At 41.8% G+C, this 20,390-nt stretch overlaps 1 protein-coding gene across 1 annotated transcript in view; it reads right to left on the reverse strand.

Annotated features, from left to right (window-relative positions):
- Positions 1 to 20,186, reverse strand: part of TMED10 (transmembrane p24 trafficking protein 10) — a 41,542-nt gene extending 21,356 nt beyond the window's left edge. The window contains exons 1-2 of the mRNA XM_043556657.1: positions 19,898 to 20,186; positions 762 to 873 (exon numbers count right to left, since the gene is read on the reverse strand). Of these exons, the coding sequence (XP_043412592.1) occupies positions 762 to 873; positions 19,898 to 20,122 (337 nt within the window). The 5' untranslated portion in view covers positions 20,123 to 20,186. The remainder of the gene's footprint in view (positions 1 to 761; positions 874 to 19,897) is intronic.
- Between the last annotated feature and the right edge of the window lie 204 nt (positions 20,187 to 20,390).

Below are 20,390 nucleotides of genomic sequence, written 5' to 3' on the forward strand. Positions count from 1 at the left end.
TCCGTTTGTTACTATACAGAGAAAGCCTGAGAATAAAATTAAATGGAGGCAAGGAAAGGAAGCACTAAGAGAGAGGTGGAATTCCAATGATACTGTTAAAACCCCAAGAACCAGCTATGCCTGAGGTCAGCACCACACTGCAGACTTCCCAGTTCAGAGAGTCAAGGCAGCTTGAGTTTTCTTTTCATGTCCTGTCACCCCAAAGGGTCCCAATTAATGTAACAAATACAAATGCATACAGCCTTTAGAATCTAGAGTCCTTGAAGCTAACAAATGCAGAGTGAAAAGGAGTCTGCCTTTTATTTTAACCCATTATGGAGCACAGAAGCCATCACGTAATTAGTCTAAAAGGTACTAAGGATAGGATCTTAGCCTTGAGATGCACAGAAGAATCCATAGCAAGATAGAACTAGGGAAGTGCTCTTGAGACCAAAAATATTTCTAACTTTGCTATATATTGTCAGACAGACCTTATTTCTAATCCCTTAGAAAATGTGTCACTAGCATATAAATGTACTGTTTTCTAGCATCTCTACGAAACTCAACTCTATCATTCAAACCAAATGTCACATCATTCAAGAAATGCCTACTCCACGACATGAAGAACTCGGCTGATTAGCCAACTTTCACTTATATGTGTGAAAGACATATATAAGCAAATGTAGTTTCCATTTCCTCTTCCTGCTGGCCCAGGAGAGAAAGTTCATGCTCTAATTTGAGAGAAGACACTTAACTCAGGGAAAAACACTCTGATTACTTACCCTTGCTCTCAAAACACACTTCAAACATGTCATAATCTTCAGTGGTAAAGGCAAATTTCCCCTTGGTTGCATCTTCCTTGGAGTACAGAATATGGCCAGCAGAATCTGTGATCTAAAAGAAAAAGTAAGTAAGAAGAGGAAGAAAATAACACTGGGGAAGAGAACTTACAGAAACCGGAGAAATGGAAAGAAACATTGTCTATAAAAGACAGTCGATGGGCGCCTGGGTGGCTCAGTCAGTTGAGCGTCCGACTTCGGCTCAGGTCATGATCTCACAGCTCGTGAGTTCGAGCCCCGCGTCGGGCTCTGTGCTGACAGCTCAGAGCCTGGAGCCTGCTTCGGATTCTGTGCCTCCCTCTCCCTCTGCCCCAACCCACTCGCATTCTGTCTCTGTCTCTCTCAAAAATAAATAAACATTAAAAAAAAAATTAAAAAAAAAAAAGACAGTTGCTATTTCCCATTATGATGACTATATTCACTCCATTCCTAAAGACAAGAACTGGATTAGAAGATGAAACCCAGGGGCGCCTAGGTAGCTCAGTGAGCTAAGTGTCCACCTCTTGCTTTTGGCTCAGGTCATGATCTCATGGTTTTGTGGGTTTGAGATCCACACGGGGCTCTGCGCTGGCAGTGCGGAACCTGCTTGGGATTCTCTCTCTCCCTCTCTCTCTGCCCCTTCCCCACTCACACTGTCTCCGTCTCTCTCAAAATAAACAAACTTACAAAAAAAAAAAAAAAAAAGAAGAAGAAGATGAAACCCAAATATAGCAAATTTTATTCATTCAAACAGTATACACACTGACGGCTAAAACATGTTGCTGCTATAGAATGTCTTACCATACCCTAGGGCACCTGGGTGGCTCAGTTGGTTAAGCATCCGACTCTTGATTTTGGCTCAGGTCATGATCTCAACGGTTCATGATACTGAGCCCACATTGGGCTCCTCTCTGTCTACCCCCTGCCCCCACTTGCACATTCTCTCTCAAAATAAATTAACTTAAAAAAAAAAAAAGTCTTACCAAACCTAAAAGCTGATACAGTTGATATAGATTGGGTTTATCAGCAAAAGTTCACCTTATAAAATGTATGCCAGTATCATTATCTAGAAAGGGATAGGTCACAAAAACAAAGCAGACAATTACCAAAAGAATACACTACAAAAGACATATAGGAACACATCTCTTCTATAAAACAAACTCTGATGGAGAGGCGGTAGGAGCAGAGAATGGAAATGGGACACTGATGCAAAAAGAGAAGGAAAAAAGGCACACATAGAGAAGAAAACATTAAAAAAAAAATTGAAATGAGGGCTGAATAAAAGGTTTTAGGGCACATCTTCTCAATTCCCTAAGAATTAACAGTAGTAATATTAATCAAGTATCTTCTGCCATGAATGATGTTGATCATTAATTTGTCAATGCTTAGATCTGCACTGGTCATTCGGGATACAGGGATGGGATGTGTAAGACAGTTCTTATCTTCAAAGGACTTAAAAGTCTAAATGAGGAGATGAATAAGAAATGAGACTTCACTATAACGTGAAAACTGCACTACTAGAGGTAAGTACATGTGCCAAAGGATATGGAGGTTCAGGGAATATACTGTAGAGAAGGTGACATGTGAGCTAAGTCCCACAGGATGAGCTGCAATTAAGGGGAAAATGGGGAGGGGGGTGCCTGGGTGGTTCAGTCGATTAAGCATCCGACTTGGGCTCAGGTCATGATCTCACAGTTTGTGAGTTCGATCCCTGCGTTAGGCTCTGTGCTGACAGCTCAGAGCCTGGAGCCTGCTTCAGATTCTACATCTCCCTCTCTCTATGCCCCTCCTCTGCTCATGCTCATGCTATCTTTCTCTCAAAAATAAACAAACATGAAAAAAATTTTCGTTAAAAAGGGAAAAATAGGGGTGTAAGAACATTCAGGGTAGAAGAAATAGCAAATATGAAGACTGAAAAAAAAATATATATATAGTATCATCATAATACTAATAACTAGTATTTACTAAGCACTTATTAAATGTTGAGTACTATGCTAAGTGCTTTATATGCATTTTAAATTTAATCTTTATTATAACACTATAGATAAGAACTATTATTTCTCTCATGTTCAATAGCAGGAAACCAAGGCACAGAGAGGTTAAGTGGCTGGAGAGGTACTGGCCAGATCATGTAGAAATGCAACACCAGGGGCACCGGGGTGGCTCAGGCAGTCAAGCGTCGGATTCTTGGTTTTGGCTCAGGTCATGAACTCATGGTTGGTAAGTTTGAGCCATGCAGAGCCCGCCTGGGATTCTCTCTCCCCCTCTCTCTGCCCCTCCCCAACTTGCCCAGATGCACTCTCTCTCTCAAAATAATTATAAACTTAAAAAAAAAAAAAAAGAAATGCAACAGCATGCTAAGGAGTTTAAACTTCACTTGTACAAAGTGGAAAGGCAATGAAGAATTTGAAACAGGAGAGTGATGATTGAGTTTGCAATTTAGAAAGATGAACCTGGTAATACCGTGAAGACAGACTCAAGAGGGACAGTGCTAGAGATAAGAAGATGGGTTAGGACACTATTCCAGCACTCCAGGCTAGGAATGATGGGGAGAAGGGGATGGATCTGAGGGATTTTAAGGAGGAAGAGGTCATAGGACAAGACCAAAAAGTCAAAGCCTCCCAGGATCAACTGAGCAACCTAAGCGAATCGCACGGGCCAGCGTCAGTCCACAAGGTGGTAGACAATTTGGCAAAATGAGAAGATACACCGGTCTCAAGGGAGAAACCAATGACTGCATGTCATGCTGGGTTTTCAGATCATTCAATTTTTCAAAAGAAGCTAGACATTTTAACTTGTCTAGTTGAAATCTCCTAAATTTTAGATCCTTACAGCCAATCCCAACATATGAAAAACTATGTCAAGGCCAAACAAAAGAGGTCTAGGGAACCAAGTTCTTCTGGGCCAACAATTTCTGACCTCTGCATTGGACAAGAAAAAAGGTGGCTAAAATCACATGAAAGCATTGCTGGGCAGCATGGAGGTCTCAGCTGAGATCATGGGCCATGGATTTCTAAGTGGCAACACTTAGCAACCAGGATGTAGGAACAAAGAAAAGTAGTAAGTGATCTAGGCTTGAGGTTCTGCAACTGTTTTTGGAAGGATACAGGGATTAAGGAATTATGCTATAAACTTCATACATAATATTTATGAAATCTTCACAACAATCCCAGAGGGGCCCGTCTTATTATCCCCATTTTAATGACAAGGAAACCTAGTAGCCTGTTTATCACAGAGTTAATAAATTCTGTATGTGCATTTGAAGTAGTGGAAAGTCTATGTTCTTCCTCCATTCCATGTTGCTTCCCCACAAAAGGAACGTGTGAAAGAATGGAATGCACAGATGATAAGAAAGACTAAGAAACAGAATGTGATAGATTCTCTGGGTCCGTGCAAATCAGAATGCGTAAGAGTCCTCTCAAGTGAGCACTGCACTGTTCAGTCTGCATTCTTCATCTTGGAGGGACTAGCAGGCAGCCGCAAGGTAGAGGTCCTGAAGCAGCAATAACTATATAATCTGCAAGGAGAAGGGAATACTTAGCCCTGAAGATTCCTAAAGGCCTCCTGTTCATGTGATACTTTTTCTCAATCAGCTAAAAGAAAAGGCTTAAGAAAAGACTACTTTAGAACCTTGAATACACACGTATTATAGGGCAAAAAGGTCTGGGAACTATTCAACTCCCAAAGTAATGTGTAGTCACCAATGTGGCAGCAATGTGTTATTCTCCCTTTCTTCAGGGTCTGTCACCCATTAGGCACTCCTATGTCCCTGCTCCCTAGCTCCCAAAGGCACAACGACAATACTTTTAAGAGCAAGGAGGAAGTTCAGAAAGAATGACTGCAGGAATAACAGATTTTCACATTCCAAGCTGATTAAAAAACTCTAACTTAGTTTGGCTCCTATGAATAAAGTTGCAGAAAATGTGGAACTTTTCTAAGGCTTACTTGGATAAAAACAAGCTTCAAGATTTGCTTACACTAGTTTAATTCCTTTTTCTCTTTAAAGATTTTATTTTACAGGGCACCTGAGTGGCTCAGTCGGTTGAGCATCTGACTTCAGCTCAGGTCATGATCTCATGGTTCATGAGTTCGAGCCCCGCATCAGGCTCCGTGCTGACAGCTGGGAGCCTGGAGCCTGCTTCGGATTCTGTGCCTCCTTCTCTCTCTGCTCCTCCCTGCTCGTGCTCTGTCTCTCTCTCAAAAACAAATAAACATTAAAAAAAAATTTTTTTTAAGATTTTATTTTTATGTAATCTCCACACCCAACACGGGGCTCGAAATTACAACCCTGGGATCAAGAGTCGTACATTCTACCGACTGAGCCAGGCAAGCACCCCTAATTTAATTCTTAAGGCAGTAGGAAAGGATTACAGGCTACTAGAAATGTTTAATGTAAATGAAACCAGTAGAGGACAGCAAGGAATAAGCATCAAGAACGCAGCACTGGGGCGCCTGGGTGGCTCAGTCAGTTAAGAATCTGACTTTGGCTCAGGTCATGATCTCGTGGTTCGGGAGTTCAAGGCCATGTCAGGCTCGGTACTGACAGCCCAGAGCCTGGAACCTGCTTAAGATTCTGTGTCTCCCTCTCTCTCTGCCCCTCCCTTGCTCACACTCTGTCTCTCTCAAAAAATAAATAAACATTAAAAAAAAAATGCAGGACTGAACAGTCACCACAGATGCCATCATCTCCACAGTCAGGCAAGGAAAGAGGCCAGGTCTTTCCTAGGAAAAACCTAGGAAAAACACTGACCTAGGAAAAACAACCTAATTTAATTGTGCTTGGCTTATGATCTCTTTTATCTCTTAAGATATTAAGAAGGTTTGGGGCGCCTGGGTGGCTCAGTCGGTTGAGTGTCCGACTTCAGCTCAGCTCACGATCTCACGGTTCGTGAGTTCGAGCCCCGCGTTGGGCTCTGGGCTGATGGCTCAGAGCCTGGAGCCTGCTTCCGATCTGTGTCTCCCTCTCTCTCTGCTCCTCCCCCGTTCATGCTCTGTCTCTGTCTCAAAAATAAATAAACTTAAAAAAAAAAAAAGACATTAAGAAGGTTTTTCAAAAAAACTTACTAATTTAAGGACAGGAGCTTGAGCTAGGTGATAAAAAGAGTGTAGATTAAGTCACTAGCAAAATCCTTCATCGGGTATTTTGCAAAATGAATTAAGAAGCCTGCCATGTTCTTCTGAAAGACTTTGGTATAATCCATACCTCCAGGTGGTACTCAGGAGGGGTAAACATGGCATAAGTAGTCCCTTGCTACAATGTGCACTGTACTACAATTATGGTAGAATCACTTGCTTTCATGGTTCTTTCCATGACATCTGAAAATATATTAAAGATTCATCTTCGTGCAAAGACTCAAATGCTTTACAAGAGGCTGAAGGCAAAGGAACCACCACTGCCTACCCCTTTTATCAGTATGAAATGTAATCCCGAAAGTGTGTGATAATGATCACAATTCCCTAAGGGCCTTCACATTCCTATATTCCCTATGACCTTCAGTTGGCACAACTGTAGAAAGGCTGTTTATTCAGATATTTGGAAATCCAAGCAAGCAACATGAGAACTTACCCTCCATGTTAAGCTCTTAAGGACTACTGGGCATTCTGAGATCCTAGAATTTTTCTGAAAATCAGGAGGTTTCCCATGTAGTTCATAACTCTGCAGCTATTTAGGAGCCACACCATCAATATTAGTTAAAAAAAAAAAAAAAAAAAAGCATATGCACTAACCCCAAAATAATTACATAAATCAGTAGGTAGCTAAGAAACAGAAAACGAGCCAAGCTCAGTGACTAGCCAGAGCTGGCAAAGCCTAAAATCCTGAAATGATGGTTTTAAATTTCCTCAAATTAAAATGTTCTAATTACAGATCACCTTAAAAAGTCATCTGGTGTCTCAAGAATTGAGAGATTCTACTTTTTTTCCTTAAATTCTACTAAAGTACCTTGGTAATACAATAAATAACAGCCACTAACAGCAAGCCCTTAAAAGTTTACTTCCTTTATAATATTTATTGTAAGATTCTCAATTAAACAAAGGTCATATCAAACCATAAAATTCACCCATATGACATCAAGGAATGGGAAGTAATACAGCATTGTTCTAGATAACACCTTCTGAAGAAAAGCAAACCAAAGTTCACAACTTAGTAAGTAAGGAAAAAGCATTAATTCTATATGCAGGGTAGCTGATGTCAAGAATATGTAAATGCTCACACTGAAACTGTCAAAATAAGTGAAAATCCAGGTCACCAGGAAAATAAACTCCTTAAGAATCGGATTTTCTTGGACCATCCCAGGCAGTAGCCGGAAAACAGGTTCTTGAGCAGGTCCTGCTCCTGGAGCCTGCTCCCGTTTCTTCTATGAAACGTTCAAGATAATACGCTGCCTACTTGAAAAGGATCTTTAAGAAGCTTAGGCCCATACCCTAGGCAAATAAAGCAATTAGGAATAAAAGAAATTAGAAGTCACCTGCAGGAAGAAACAAATAGGCACTATCAAGAACCTGAATCCAGCAAATGATATGTACACAATAAATTTGGCTCTAAGTTTTCTGGAAGCCAAGATTAAAAGACTATAAGAGAACCAAGTTAGGTTACACATCATTTGTTTTCTGATGATAGATAATTTTCCTGGAACCAGACATGAAGAACAATTTATCAGGAAGGTCCTTGCAAAAGGACAGTGACCAATATCACTCTCCAATTTCAACCATAAACTTGCTAAAGATACAAATACAGTTCGAATAAGTACTTTTAGTGCTCCTCTATAATGATGTGCCTGACCTAATGCAAAGGTGGGACCTGAAGGACCTAGACGACAGCTCCTGTGCCAGGGTTCTCTGCCCAGCCCACCCCCCTCTTACTGCTCACAGAATTCCCAGATTTACTCTAAAAGTTGCAAGAAGACTGGAACTACTTTTGGCCACTTGCTGAAACCACAATAGTGTTAAAAAAAAAAAAAAAGCCAGGAAGAGAGGTCTTAAAAATAATACTACCTACCCAGATCTTGGTTTGTAATACCATTCATTCTCCAATAAAAGGAAGCAGGGATTCTCGTAGAAATGGCTGATCCCGGACTGGGGCAGAAAGTTATACAAGATGAGTCTGTAGCACTTTGTAGTGCCAGAAAGTAAGAAAGTCTCAAAAACAGAACAAAACAAAACAGAAAATAAGAAGGAGGGTATGTTAAAGGGCCACGGGAGCCAAATGAAAGAGCTCCCAACAGCCCAAACTGAAACAATGTGAGCAACAAAATAAAGTAGTATTGGACTGTAACCCAAAGTATAAATATTCATGAATCCATACTGATATAAAGTATTCAACAGAGACAAATCTCCCAGGCAGAAGACTCAATTTATGTAGAAAAGAGCACCCTCAAGAAGACTGAGCAGACCTCCCCACTCCTTAAGCGTGGGCTGCGTATAGGGACTTCCTTCCAAACAGCACACCAAGGAACGGGAGAGAAAAAGTAACTTTATAGTAGAGAAACCTGACAATAACACTACCTCAGCCAGATGACCAAGATCAACAGCAACAGTGATAAATCATGCAGATAGCATGCTCCCTTAATATGATGTAATGAAAATGGTCCTTTACCTCTGTGGGCTTCCTCCCCAACACCCATACTCCCCGCTTTATCATAAAGAAAACATGATCATACAAATCCCAAGGGGGGTGGGGGCATCCTGCAAAATACCTGACCAACGCTCCTTTAAACTCACAAGATCTTCAAAAACAAAGTCTGAGAAAGTGTCATGATCTAAAGGAGCCCAAAGAGACATGATTAAATGTAAAAGATCTTAGATGGGATCCTGGAACCAAAAAAAGGACATTAGGTGAAAACTAAAGAAATCTGAATAAAGTATGAACGTTAGTCAATAATAACATCTTAATGCTCTAAAACTGTTCTACAATTAAAAGTTTGTGAAGCACCTGGCTGCCTCAGTCGGAAGAGCATGCGACTCTTGATCGCAGGGTGGTGAGTTCAAGCCCCATGTGGGGTGTAGCGATTACTTAAATAAATTAATTTTGTTTAAGGGGCGTCTTGGTGGCTCGGTTGGTTAAGGGTCTGAGTAGGGTCCGACTCTTGATTTCGGCTCAGGTCATGATCTCACAGTTGTAAGTCTGGGCCCTGCTGTGGGCTCTGGGCGCACAGTTCAGAGCCTGCTTGGGATTCTCTCAATCTCTCTCTCTCTCTCTCTCTCTCTCTCTCTCTCTGCCCTCCTCCACTTGCACTCTCTCTCTCAAAATAAATAAGTGATTTTTTTTAAAGTTTGTTTTAAAAAAATACTATCCAGAAAGATGAAATCAAATGCATATATACACATGTGTCTGCAGATTCTCAAGAAATTTATAGGCTACTCAGAGCCAAGCAAGCATCAAGCATTTTCACAAACTTTAATGAGGGACATACAAATAGTTATTTTGGACAAAGTCCATATCTACTCCTGTAAAATAACATATGATCCACAGGGAAGGTGGCAAGTCTGTCTTTGTATTGACACAGGTCACACATTGCTTTCATTTGCTGAATCAGCTCCATACCCCACCAATCCCAAGAAAATGTTTAAAAAACAAAACAAAGCAAAACAAAACAGGGGCACCTGGGTCTGTTGAGCATCTGACTCTTGATTTCGGCTCAGGTCATGATCCCAGGTCGTGGGATCGAGCTGGGTGGGCATCAGGCTCCACGCTTAGCATAGAGCTTGCTTGGGATTCTCTTTCTCTCTCCCTCTGCCCCTCTCCCCTGCTGGTGTACACAATCTCTCTCTCTCAAATTAAACAAACAAACAAACAAACAAACCCATGCGTCTTTTCCAGGAAGGCTACCATAGCAGCAGAGGTCAATCAGCTTGCAGCTTTGCTGTAGATGGTGAAAATCTGACGATGTAATTTCCTTCCATTAGGCTCCTACTTGGACTCTGTCATCTTCAGGTTGACAGTCTGTGGTAGAACACCTGACTATACAATGTGTGCATATTATTTTAAAGGTAACTATCATTATAGCTTCTGAATGACTAACTCAGGAATTTAGAAACATCAGGACCCTTGTACAAGTTCTATACACTGATAAGAATGAACTAAAACAGAAACACGTATCCTTTTCTCCCTTTGAAAGACAGTACAGGATAACAGACTGAATGTTCTAGAGTCAGACCTCAGGTCTGTGATCAAATCACAATTGTGCCACTTACTAGCTGTAAAGTTTTGGGTATATTCCTTACTCTCTCTGTTCTTCATATGTAAAATAAGGATAATAGCACATACTCTGTGAGATTATTGTGAGGATTAAATTTAATGCAGGTATAAAAAATAATAAATAAATAAATTGGTTAATTAATTCATTCAACACATGTAAAGTGCCTAGAAGAGCGTCTGGCATGTGGCCAGCACTCAAGTGTTACTATTACTGTCCTTTTCTCATGATGGTAACTATTTGTTAGTCGTAACTCAGAACTCCACAAACATTTAGGTCACTAACCATACTTTCGACCTAATAGTGTTACTAGATGGCAAACTATATTATAAAGTACACTATCCTGACTAAACTCAGGGATAATTATGGCCCAAATAGTTACCGCGTGGAAAGAGAAAAAGACAAAAGGCAACATTCTCAAGGAAGCAGCAGCAAGATTTGGGACCTGAAGACAAAATGTCTGACGAAGCAAGGATTCAATGAAACCTTTTAGCTGCTAACAAGCTACAGTAAGAAATACAAGATGACACCAGCGTTTCTTGCATGTGTTTTTTTTTTTTTTTTTTTTAACCTGCCAAGTAATAACCTACAAGCAGGACCCAACAACCTTAGGTGCAGGGGGAGGGGAGGGGAAGAGAGGACTGTGTGTGCATGATCTGCGGTTGCAGGCCTGCCTCTACCCTTCTTTTGGTAAAAGTTCACAAGTGAATCTTGAGCCATGGGATCTACTACCCTAAGACATAAAAAAGCAGAGAGAACACCAAGTCACTGAAGATGCTGTAGTTTTAGACTGGAAAAACAGTACAGTAGTCTCCCCTCATCCTTGGTTTCCCTTTCTGTGGCTCCCTTACCTGTAGCCCGCTGTAGTACGGAAGCAGATGACCCTCCTTCAGATGCACGTTCAGGTCAAGAGTAGCCTGGTGCTACTTCACAATGCCTGTCATTCACCTCACTTCATCTCATCACACAGACACTTCATCATCTCCCATCACCACAGGAAAGGTGAGCTACCACAAGTCACCGATGTTTTCAAACCTGAAGAACACAGGCAACAGATGGCCTAGAAGCTATGTATCTAATGGGCATAAAATGAATTTACCCTGATCTTTCAAGCAAGAGCAAGTACCAACCAAGTCTACCGACTGCATCCCTGAAATCCAAGGATCACATGTAGATTCTACCCAGAACAAAGTCAAACTTAGAAAGGCCTCAAGCAGCATTAAACAACACTAGCTTCTTTCAAACTTCCAACACAATTCAACAATGATGCAGTGCGGCATAGTATTGCTTGAGGCAACTTGTAGAAGTGTTGAAAACTAGAAATGAGAAATTTCCAGGGGTACTTGGGTGGCTCAGTTGGTTAAGCATCTTGATTTCGGCTCAGGTCATTACCTCTTGGTTTGTGGGTTGCGATCTGCACTGTCAGTGCTGAGCCTGCTTGGGATTCTCTCTTCCTCACTCTCTGCACAACCACCCTCAACCCGCCGCCCCCCCCCCCCACCTGTGCTATCTCTGTCTCTCTCAAAATAAATAAATAAACTTAAATTAAAAAAAAAAAAGAGAGAGAGATAGGAAATTTCCAGGCACTGTATATGATAATGGATAGATGCTCTCTTCCTGCTTCTATCAGCATTTGCTACATTAACTCAACATAGTCATGCGTGACTGGGTGGGGGTGGGGGTGGAGGGATGGGGGGGTGGGTGTGATGGGAGGGAGGAGAAGTTGGAAGAAGAAAGTAAGAAAGAGGGAGGAAGGGAGGGGAATGAGAACGAAAGAGCAGTTGCTGCCCTAACAATACTACTGCGGGGGTGAAGCCAGATCAAATGTTTTTTTTCATACTGTTCCAAAGTTATTTACGGTAAAAACCTCCAGCGTGACCCTTTCAGGCACAAACAAAGCCTTGTTCTTTCTTAACAACTAGTCCCTTGATTTCCCACACATTACGTTGAACAATGAGGTTGGGGGCACAGGATAAAGCAGATGACATCAACCTCCCTCAAGTTGGAGGCTTGTTTGGGAGCCCAAATTCTGGTCCGTGGCCAGCTAGCTGATTTCACAGAAGGCTCTACTTGTCCAGGCTGCCAGACTGAGTATGCATATGGGGGCAATGGCTCAGGATCAACCACCAGTCAGCAATTCACACAAGAAACAGCATAGAAGACACTGTACCCGCTAGATTACCTTTATAAATCTTTTCCATTTTCCTAGAAACTAGGCACAGTCTCCAGAAATCATCATAAAGACATGGCATAGCAATTTCGATTTTATTTTTATTTATTTATTTTTATTAGAGAGAGAGAGAAAGAGCACAAGTGGGGGGTGGGGGGCGGGAGGAGGATATCCCAAGCAGGCTCCATGCTCAGTGCTGAGCCGGACATGGGCCTCAATAGAACTCTGGAATCATGACCTGAGCTGAAATCAAGTGGGAAGCTCAACGGACTGAGCCACCCAGGCGCCTCACCAATTTCAACATCTAAGCAGCCCCTTCTCTAGGTCAGTTCAAAACAGAGAAGGCTGTAGACAACTTTTCACCGAATAAGAGAAATTTAAATGAAGTAACATGATGTTTACCTTTTAGAGAGAAGGAAACACAAGGTCAGAAATCAGAATATACTACAAAAAGAAACTAGCTTTTGATACTATTAAATGTTAATGTACCAATTGGCCTTCTGTACCAAACCACCTATTTATTGAATTGTTTCTAACCCACTGGATGATAATCACATCACATGTAAACCTAAAAGAGACAGATTTTTCTCAACAGAAAAAGATCAGTTCTCAGTATAGATTCCAGTAATAATAAACGGAAATAACTGTTCCAAATAAAGTAATCTCAAAACTATATCATTCATATATATATATATATATATATATACGTACATATATATATACACACACACACACACACACACACACACACACACACACACACACACACCAATCTTTTCATACAGCTTTCAGTTGGGGGTGGAAACAGTTAAAAGCCATGGTTTCCCAGCCGCCAAGATACTTCTTGATCATTTTTAGGCTTAAATTATGATAGGCCTATGACTCAAGGCTGAACTCCTCAAATGATCTGTTTGGCTTTCTCATCTATAAGCTAGTTGGGAAAGATTGGCACCACAACTGGGTATAACATCCAAATAAAAAATAATTACATTTAGCAAAATGAACTATTAATTAGCATTAGCACTCTTGAAAAAATGACAATGAAAAAAAGGTTAGACCAATTAGATTATTTGGAAGAGGCTGAAAAAGTATAAATCATTTCAATTATTACCATTAGGCTTTTCTTTCTTTTTGGGTGATGATTATGACAACTCTTCACAACTGCTTTTTGCACTCTGTAAACTATTTGTAATGTACAAATCACCCTTAGGCAACAACTCATCTCATCACCTAAAACTAATTCATCCTCCAATTTGCACTATTAGTAAGCATTCTAAATGATAAATGGTATTGGAGCTTATTAAACTATTATGATATCATCTAGTCTTAATGAAAATGTGGTTTTCAATTCAAAATCAACAGAGTTGAGATTCTGAGTTCCTACAACAGGCTTCTTATTATGGGCCTGAAGCAATGAAAAAATTTCTATATTCACTATAAATGATGAGTCAATACATCCTGCTTCAATTTTGTATAGCAAAGTCTTTAAATCTGATACTGTTCAGCCTGAGTTAGCCTCATTTTGTGAAAAAAAAAACAAAAAAAAAAAACAAAAAAAACCCCCAAAAAACCAGGGAAGGGTGGTATGGGATAAATTCACTGGAAATCTCAGCACAAAGCACATCTTAATATAGGCCTGAAGCAGAAATCTTTGGAGTCCCGCCCATCATTTCAATCCATTTCCATTCAGAGAGGCCTTCCCTGACCACTCAGATGCTCTACCCCTCTGTTACTCCCTACCCCCTAGTGTTTGATTTTTCTTTATAGTACTTGTCACTAGCCGCAACTGTGTGTGTTTTTTTAACCTGTTTTTGTTTCCAACTAGAACTCAAGAGTTTCGTCTGCTCTCCATCCCCATTTCCCCAGCTAGGTCTGGCATATATTAAATATTAAAATATTCATTGCATGAATAGGAGAATCACAAACAAAATCCTCAGAATTCTTCTCATTATAACATTCTTTATCAGGTCACCGCAATGACATACGACAGGGGAGTGAGATTGACAATTTTCATTCAGAAGAGAGGAAACAAAAGAGTAATAATATATATGACCTGAATAATCCCCTGAATAATAAAGAACCGCCTCAATTAGTCCTTCCAACACTTCTATGAGCTCTATCATCGCCCTGTCACGTATCAGGGACTCAAGGAGAAGGGTTAAGTAATTCCCTTGAGACCATACACCATTTAAGTGGTGGAGTTGCTGAGATTTGAACTCAGATCTGTCTAACTCCACATCCAGGGTCTTTCCACTCAACTCTTATTTAATAAGGCTAATATACTTGACTCAGTTGTACAATAATGAGTATATAGTACATTGAACTTAAGACACAGGGATGAATGAGACACGAAAGACTTCACAAAGTAAGCACCATGCTACATCAAAAGTGCCACGGCAAACAGGTTATAAAGAAGGCACACAGAAGGGGTGTGCAGCCAAACGCTGGTCCGGATTAAGAGAACACTGCATTCAAGGAACTGCACGAGGTTCAGTACGGTTGGAGTCAGGAGTGGGAGGAAAGACATGAAGAGGAAGGAAGAGGAGAAAAAAAATCAGAGATACGGCTAGGACACTGCCAATTCATTTGTCCATTAATTTCTGATGTTGAAGTCCTACTATGTACTATGTGCCAGGCACTGTATTAGACAGGCATTTCAATGGCGAATGAAATACAATCTCTGCTCAAGGAGTTTAGAGTCTATGTAAGAAAACACAAAACTGTGTATATAAACACAGAACTACAACATACAGTGATACATGAAAACATTGATATATTCGCTGGACATTAAGGTACTCCCTGACAGGAAGAAAGTGCATTAGGCCAATTGAGGCACTATATTCACAAAGACCCTTATGAGAGAGACTGCCTTATTCAGAGCAACAACGAAATGCCAAGTCCGGTTGGCTAAATTTTACACTACAGAAAGCCTCCAGCTCCCCTCTTAACCTCAGCCCAAACCATGGCTGCTTGAACCAAGGATGGACAAACCACCAAAGAGAAGACAGTCAGTAGGCTGTGAGAAACCTGAAATGTGGCCTGGCGTATAAAAAAGAGCTGAACCAATCAGATTCTCTCACTCGAGAGGTATACTTCAGAAGCAGAAATGATGCACAGAGAATCCTCGGGCAGAGTGTGGGGCACAAGTGGTCAAAATTTAAAAGAAAGTGAATAGATGCTATGAAAAAAGGTTGCAAACCGTGATAAGGGACTGGATCAAGCCCACAAAAGTGTTCTGTGGCCTGAACAGTATATTACATTTTTTAAAATGACACCCAGCTTGTGGTCTCTAAAATACCATTCCCCACAAAAATGGACAGAACTCCTTGGAGGAACCGCCACTTCCAGGTCAGTGGTTGCGCAGACGAAAGATGAGCCTAGGATACCTTGTTCCACAAAACAGGGAAGCTATCAAACCCTAATGGGGTTGTGTTAAAATAAAAGGCTACAGGAACCAGAGGGACATGTGAGCCTAAAGAAAGAATGCAAGTGATAAGAACAATGACTCTAAAAATGGAAATAACAAAAAATGATTTCAGTATAGTACTTCATTAAAATAACACCTTCTTCAGACTACATTGGAAATGACAAAGGCAACTCTCTCTTACTCTGAAAATTGTCAATTAGAAGGAATGAATTCTGCATTTATCCTGCCTTTTCTACATGAATTAAAAATTTTAGGGTAACCAAATGGTTTTAAAAGTTGATGAATTCTTTAAGAATAATTCCAGCTAAGGGACACCTGGGTGGTTCAGTCAGTGAAGCATCTGACTTCAGCTCAGGTCATGATCTCGTGGTTCATGGGTTCAAGCCCCGCATCAGACTCCGTGTGGTTCGTGGGTTCGAGCCCCCATCAGACTCCATGCTGAGAGCTCAGAGCCTGGAGCCTGCTTTGGATTCTGTGTCTTCCTCTCTCTGCCCCTCCCCTGTTCGCACTCTGTGTCTCTCTCTTAAAAATAAATAAACATTAAAAATTAAAAAAAGAATTCCAGCTAGTAAATATGGAAGGAATAACAAAATTAGAAAATCATCATTACACAACCTTAATGAAACAATAAATTCGCACAACAGTCAGCAATAGACTCAGAAGTAAAAGAATGATGAGAAGCTTTACAATGGAGACTTTGGGCTGCTACCACCTTAGGTAGGTAGAATAATGCCCACCCCTCCAAAGATGTCTACACCCTAATCCTCAGAACCCATGAATGTTATAGTACATGGCAAAAGGGGGTTTGCAAGTGTGATTAAATTAGGGTCTGTGATAAGGAGATTATCACAAGGGTCCTTATAAGGGAAAGAGAGAAGCAGGAAAATCAGAAGGAGATGATGGATGGAAGCAGAGGAGGGAGGGGGAGAGAGACGGTGGGAAAGAGGGAGAAAAAGCAGGATTTAGAGATACTTATTACAGGCTCTGAGGATGGGGGAAGGGTCACCAACTAAAGAATGCAGGCAGTCTCTAGATGCTGGAAAAGACAAGGAAATGGATTCCCTCACCTAGAGTCTTCAGAAACAACACAGCTTTGTTGACACCTTGATTTTATGACTTCTAACCTCCGAATTGTAAGATAAATAAATGTGTCTCATTTTAAGCTGAGTTTGTGGTGATTTGTTACAGCAGCAGTAGGACGCTAACACAAAGGTGAACCCACTGATCAATCTTAGCACTGAGAGGCACAGAAAGTACTGTGTGCTTTGCTGCGATGCCGCATGAGGCATACAGCACCCACAAAGTACTCTTCACCGAAAAGATAAACCTGAAACTAACTGCAGCACATCTTTAGAGCTGATTCCTTTTACAAGAAACACGGGGAGCAGAACTGTTTGGATGATACCTCAAGGAAGTAAACAGACAAAGCCGCAGTGTAGGACATTTTACGGACAACTGACAATACAACTGCCAAGACTCGATTAAAGAAGACTTGAGAGATCTAAGAAATTAATTTAAAAACATATTTTTGAGACAAGTGGAGAAACCTGAATATGAATTGAGTACTACTGGATAGCATTATTAATTTTGTGAGGAGTGAGTATAGCCACATAACACCGTGACTACGTGCTTAAAGGAATTCATGCAGAAGTGTGCAAGACTGAAATACCATATCTGGGATTTACTTTAAAACAATTCGGCATACGGGCACTAGGGCGGGTCAGTCGGTTAAGCATCCGACTTTGGTTAAGCATCCAACTTCCGGCTCAGGTGGAGATCTCTTGGTTCGTGAGTTTGAGCCCCGAGTCGGGCTCTCTGCCATCAGCGCAGGGCCTGCTTCAGATCCTCTGTTCCCCGCCCTCTTTCAGCCCCTCCCCCACTCGTGCTTGCTTTCTCTCTCTCAAAAAAAAACATTAAAAAAAATTCAGCATAAAATGAGAAGGAGAGGCAGTTTCGATGAAACAAGTGTGGCAAGACCCTGAGAAGTATTGAGTCTGGGTACTGTATTTATGGTGGACTGGCCATACTCTTCTCTATAAAACTGCAAACAAACCATAACCAAACCAATTTGAATCAGTTGATGACATTTAAAAATCAGGAGATTTCACATCAAAACCTGGATTTCTGACTTCATGTGAAAAATTAGATGTGGCATCAAGGCCTACATCAAGAGACCGGTACTGGCTACCCCAAATTAACAGTTCCCAGCGTCTCCCAGGTATCATCACTGCCACTGTTTATAATCATATCTGTCCCAATTCATTCATTTATGTTGCCTGCCTGGCATTTATTTGGGTTTAGGATCCCAGGAGTAATCCAATTAAGCTGGTTAGAAGCAAGAGAGCGAAGCACACGTGGGGAGACCAACTGAGTGATGGCAAAATGTTAGTGTTGTTGAGGTGTCTCCAGCAGTCTTGGAGGCGATATAATTCACATGAGGCCATAAAGCTAAACTATGCTTCCTGTATTTATTAACGGCTTACTAGAAGGCAGGCCAAATGCTTGAGGTTCTGGAAAATATGAACATGAAAATAATTCCTGCCCTCAGAATACTAACAATCTAATAAGAAAGACAAGGTATAAAGACAAATAGCTACAATATCAGATGAAAATAAGTTCAGGGTACTGTTCAGGGTGGCTCATACCTAAAATGCAAAATGGGGAGTGATCAAATACATAAAGCTCCAGAAAGAGATCATAAAGAGTGCTACAGAGCACGCTGGAAAATTTAAACTTTATCAGATGAGCAACAGTGAGCCACTGAAGGGTTTCAAAATATAAATATAAATCAGAGGGGACAACACTGGAGATGAGAGTAACATCTCCTTTATTGCTCAAATTCTCTTATTCTATGCACTACATCCTTCGAGGAGTCAGCAGCATGACTCTCAAAACACTGTATCTAAACCTCTGAAATTATATGATCACAGCTTTCTTGGTCAGACAGAAGTTTGGTATCTGAAGAGAATCATGAAAGAAAAGGTCACTGAGCAAACCCCTAAAAATAGTTTATATCTCCCAAATAAAATATAAATAATTACCACTACTGGGTTCCAATACCTTCAACATAAATTATGGTCTTCCCATACCCGAAGCTCTATTAAAAAGTAAAAAGGTTTCTTCCTATTTAGTCCAAGACCCATTTTTCTTTTTTTTTTTTTTTTTAATTTTTTTTTTCAACGTTTATTTATTTTTGGGACAGAGAGAGACAGAGCATGAACGGGGGAGGGGCAGAGAGAGAGGGAGACACAGAATCGGAAACAGGCTCCAGGCTCTGAGCCATCAGCCCAGAGCCTGACGCGGGGCTCGAACTCACGGACCGCAAGATCGTGACCTGGCTGAAGTCGGACGCTTAACCGACTGCGCCACCCAGGCGCCCCCAAGACCCATTTTCCTTAACAAACTGCGCGCTTATCCCGAATGAATAAAACAATCAAAGCTTTCTGGGTATCCTGTTGTATTAACTTTTCAAAGACAGCGCTGGTCATCCTAATGGCACCGGAGGGCCAAACTGGCATTACGGTAGTAGTTTGTCACCATCAACGAATACTGTTGAAATCTTGCATGAAAATTGGCCAAATCCAAACTCTGGGGTACCATTAAAGAAAATACTACAACAGAGTGACCATTCTGTGACCAACGATCGACTTTAACCAATCACAGGTATTCCAAATAAAAAGCAAGGCGAGTGTAAGACTGCAGTCCTTTTCTTTCACCTTACTGAACTCCCAAACCAAGAATGCCAGCTCGGACATCAATCTACTCTACATCGCTCTAAGCCTCAGTCTGCTCACGTGGAAGATGAAACCAACGGCAACGAACTAAATAGTATCATATGTAACGTGGCACAGGACCTGACACACAGCTACTGCTCAACCAATAACGGGTTTTATTATTCACGGTAAGCTTCAGCCCTTCCATGATTTTCCTGCAGGTTTCAGGGGGGTCTGATGACGCCAAGCCCGACACATACTCAACACGCAGAGGCCTCTTCGGAGAAACAAGTTCCAGTTCAAGATAACTAGGACCGGAACACTTACAGGACCCCGACCACGACCAAAGTCGAGGCCGCCCCAGCTCTGCGGTCACCACATCCAGCAAGGCCTCGCGGCCCTTGTAAGGGTTCCCTGGCATTGGCGCCCCGCCCCGCCCCGCCAACTCCGACCAGCCGGATGAGGGGGCGGTCTCGACCGCGCACCCATCGCGCTTCAGGGAGGCCAGGCCGCCCTCCAGGCCCCAGGCCGTCCCCCCCACCCCATCCTCGGTCGACGCCTACGGTCCTCCCTCCCCGCGCCGCCCACTGCCGCACCTTGAGGTGGGTACGCAGGCCGCCAGCGCCCCCAGACTGGTCGGTGATCTCGTACGCGCCCGTCACCAGCAGGTCCTTGTGGATCTCCTCGCGGAGGCACTTGCGGGAGTTAACGGGGAGATGAAAGGAGATGGCGAGCACCGAGCTGGGGCCCAGCAGGAATAAAACCAGCACCGCTAACGGGGAAGGGCCACGCTGAGCTGGTGGGCCAGACAAACCAGACATGGTGCCGGAGACGGTTCACCTCCTTGGGCCTCTACCGCGCCGGAACCGGGAGGTCCCACGTGACTCACCTCTGACCGAATGCCGTGAGCGCCATTTTGGAGACTGGCAAATAAACGAGGACTATATGATAAATCTCTTGAAAGGGAAAACAGGATATGATACCACGTAATATCAACAAATTAAAATGGTTAAATTCGGTTTTCTAGAAGTTTCCCTCAAAAGTTTTATTTTTGTTAACCTTAGTAACCGCTCAGTCAGCCGTAACAAG

Source organism: Prionailurus bengalensis, chromosome B3, assembly GCF_016509475.1.
Source record: "Prionailurus bengalensis isolate Pbe53 chromosome B3, Fcat_Pben_1.1_paternal_pri, whole genome shotgun sequence".
NCBI lineage: Eukaryota > Metazoa > Chordata > Mammalia > Carnivora > Felidae > Prionailurus > Prionailurus bengalensis.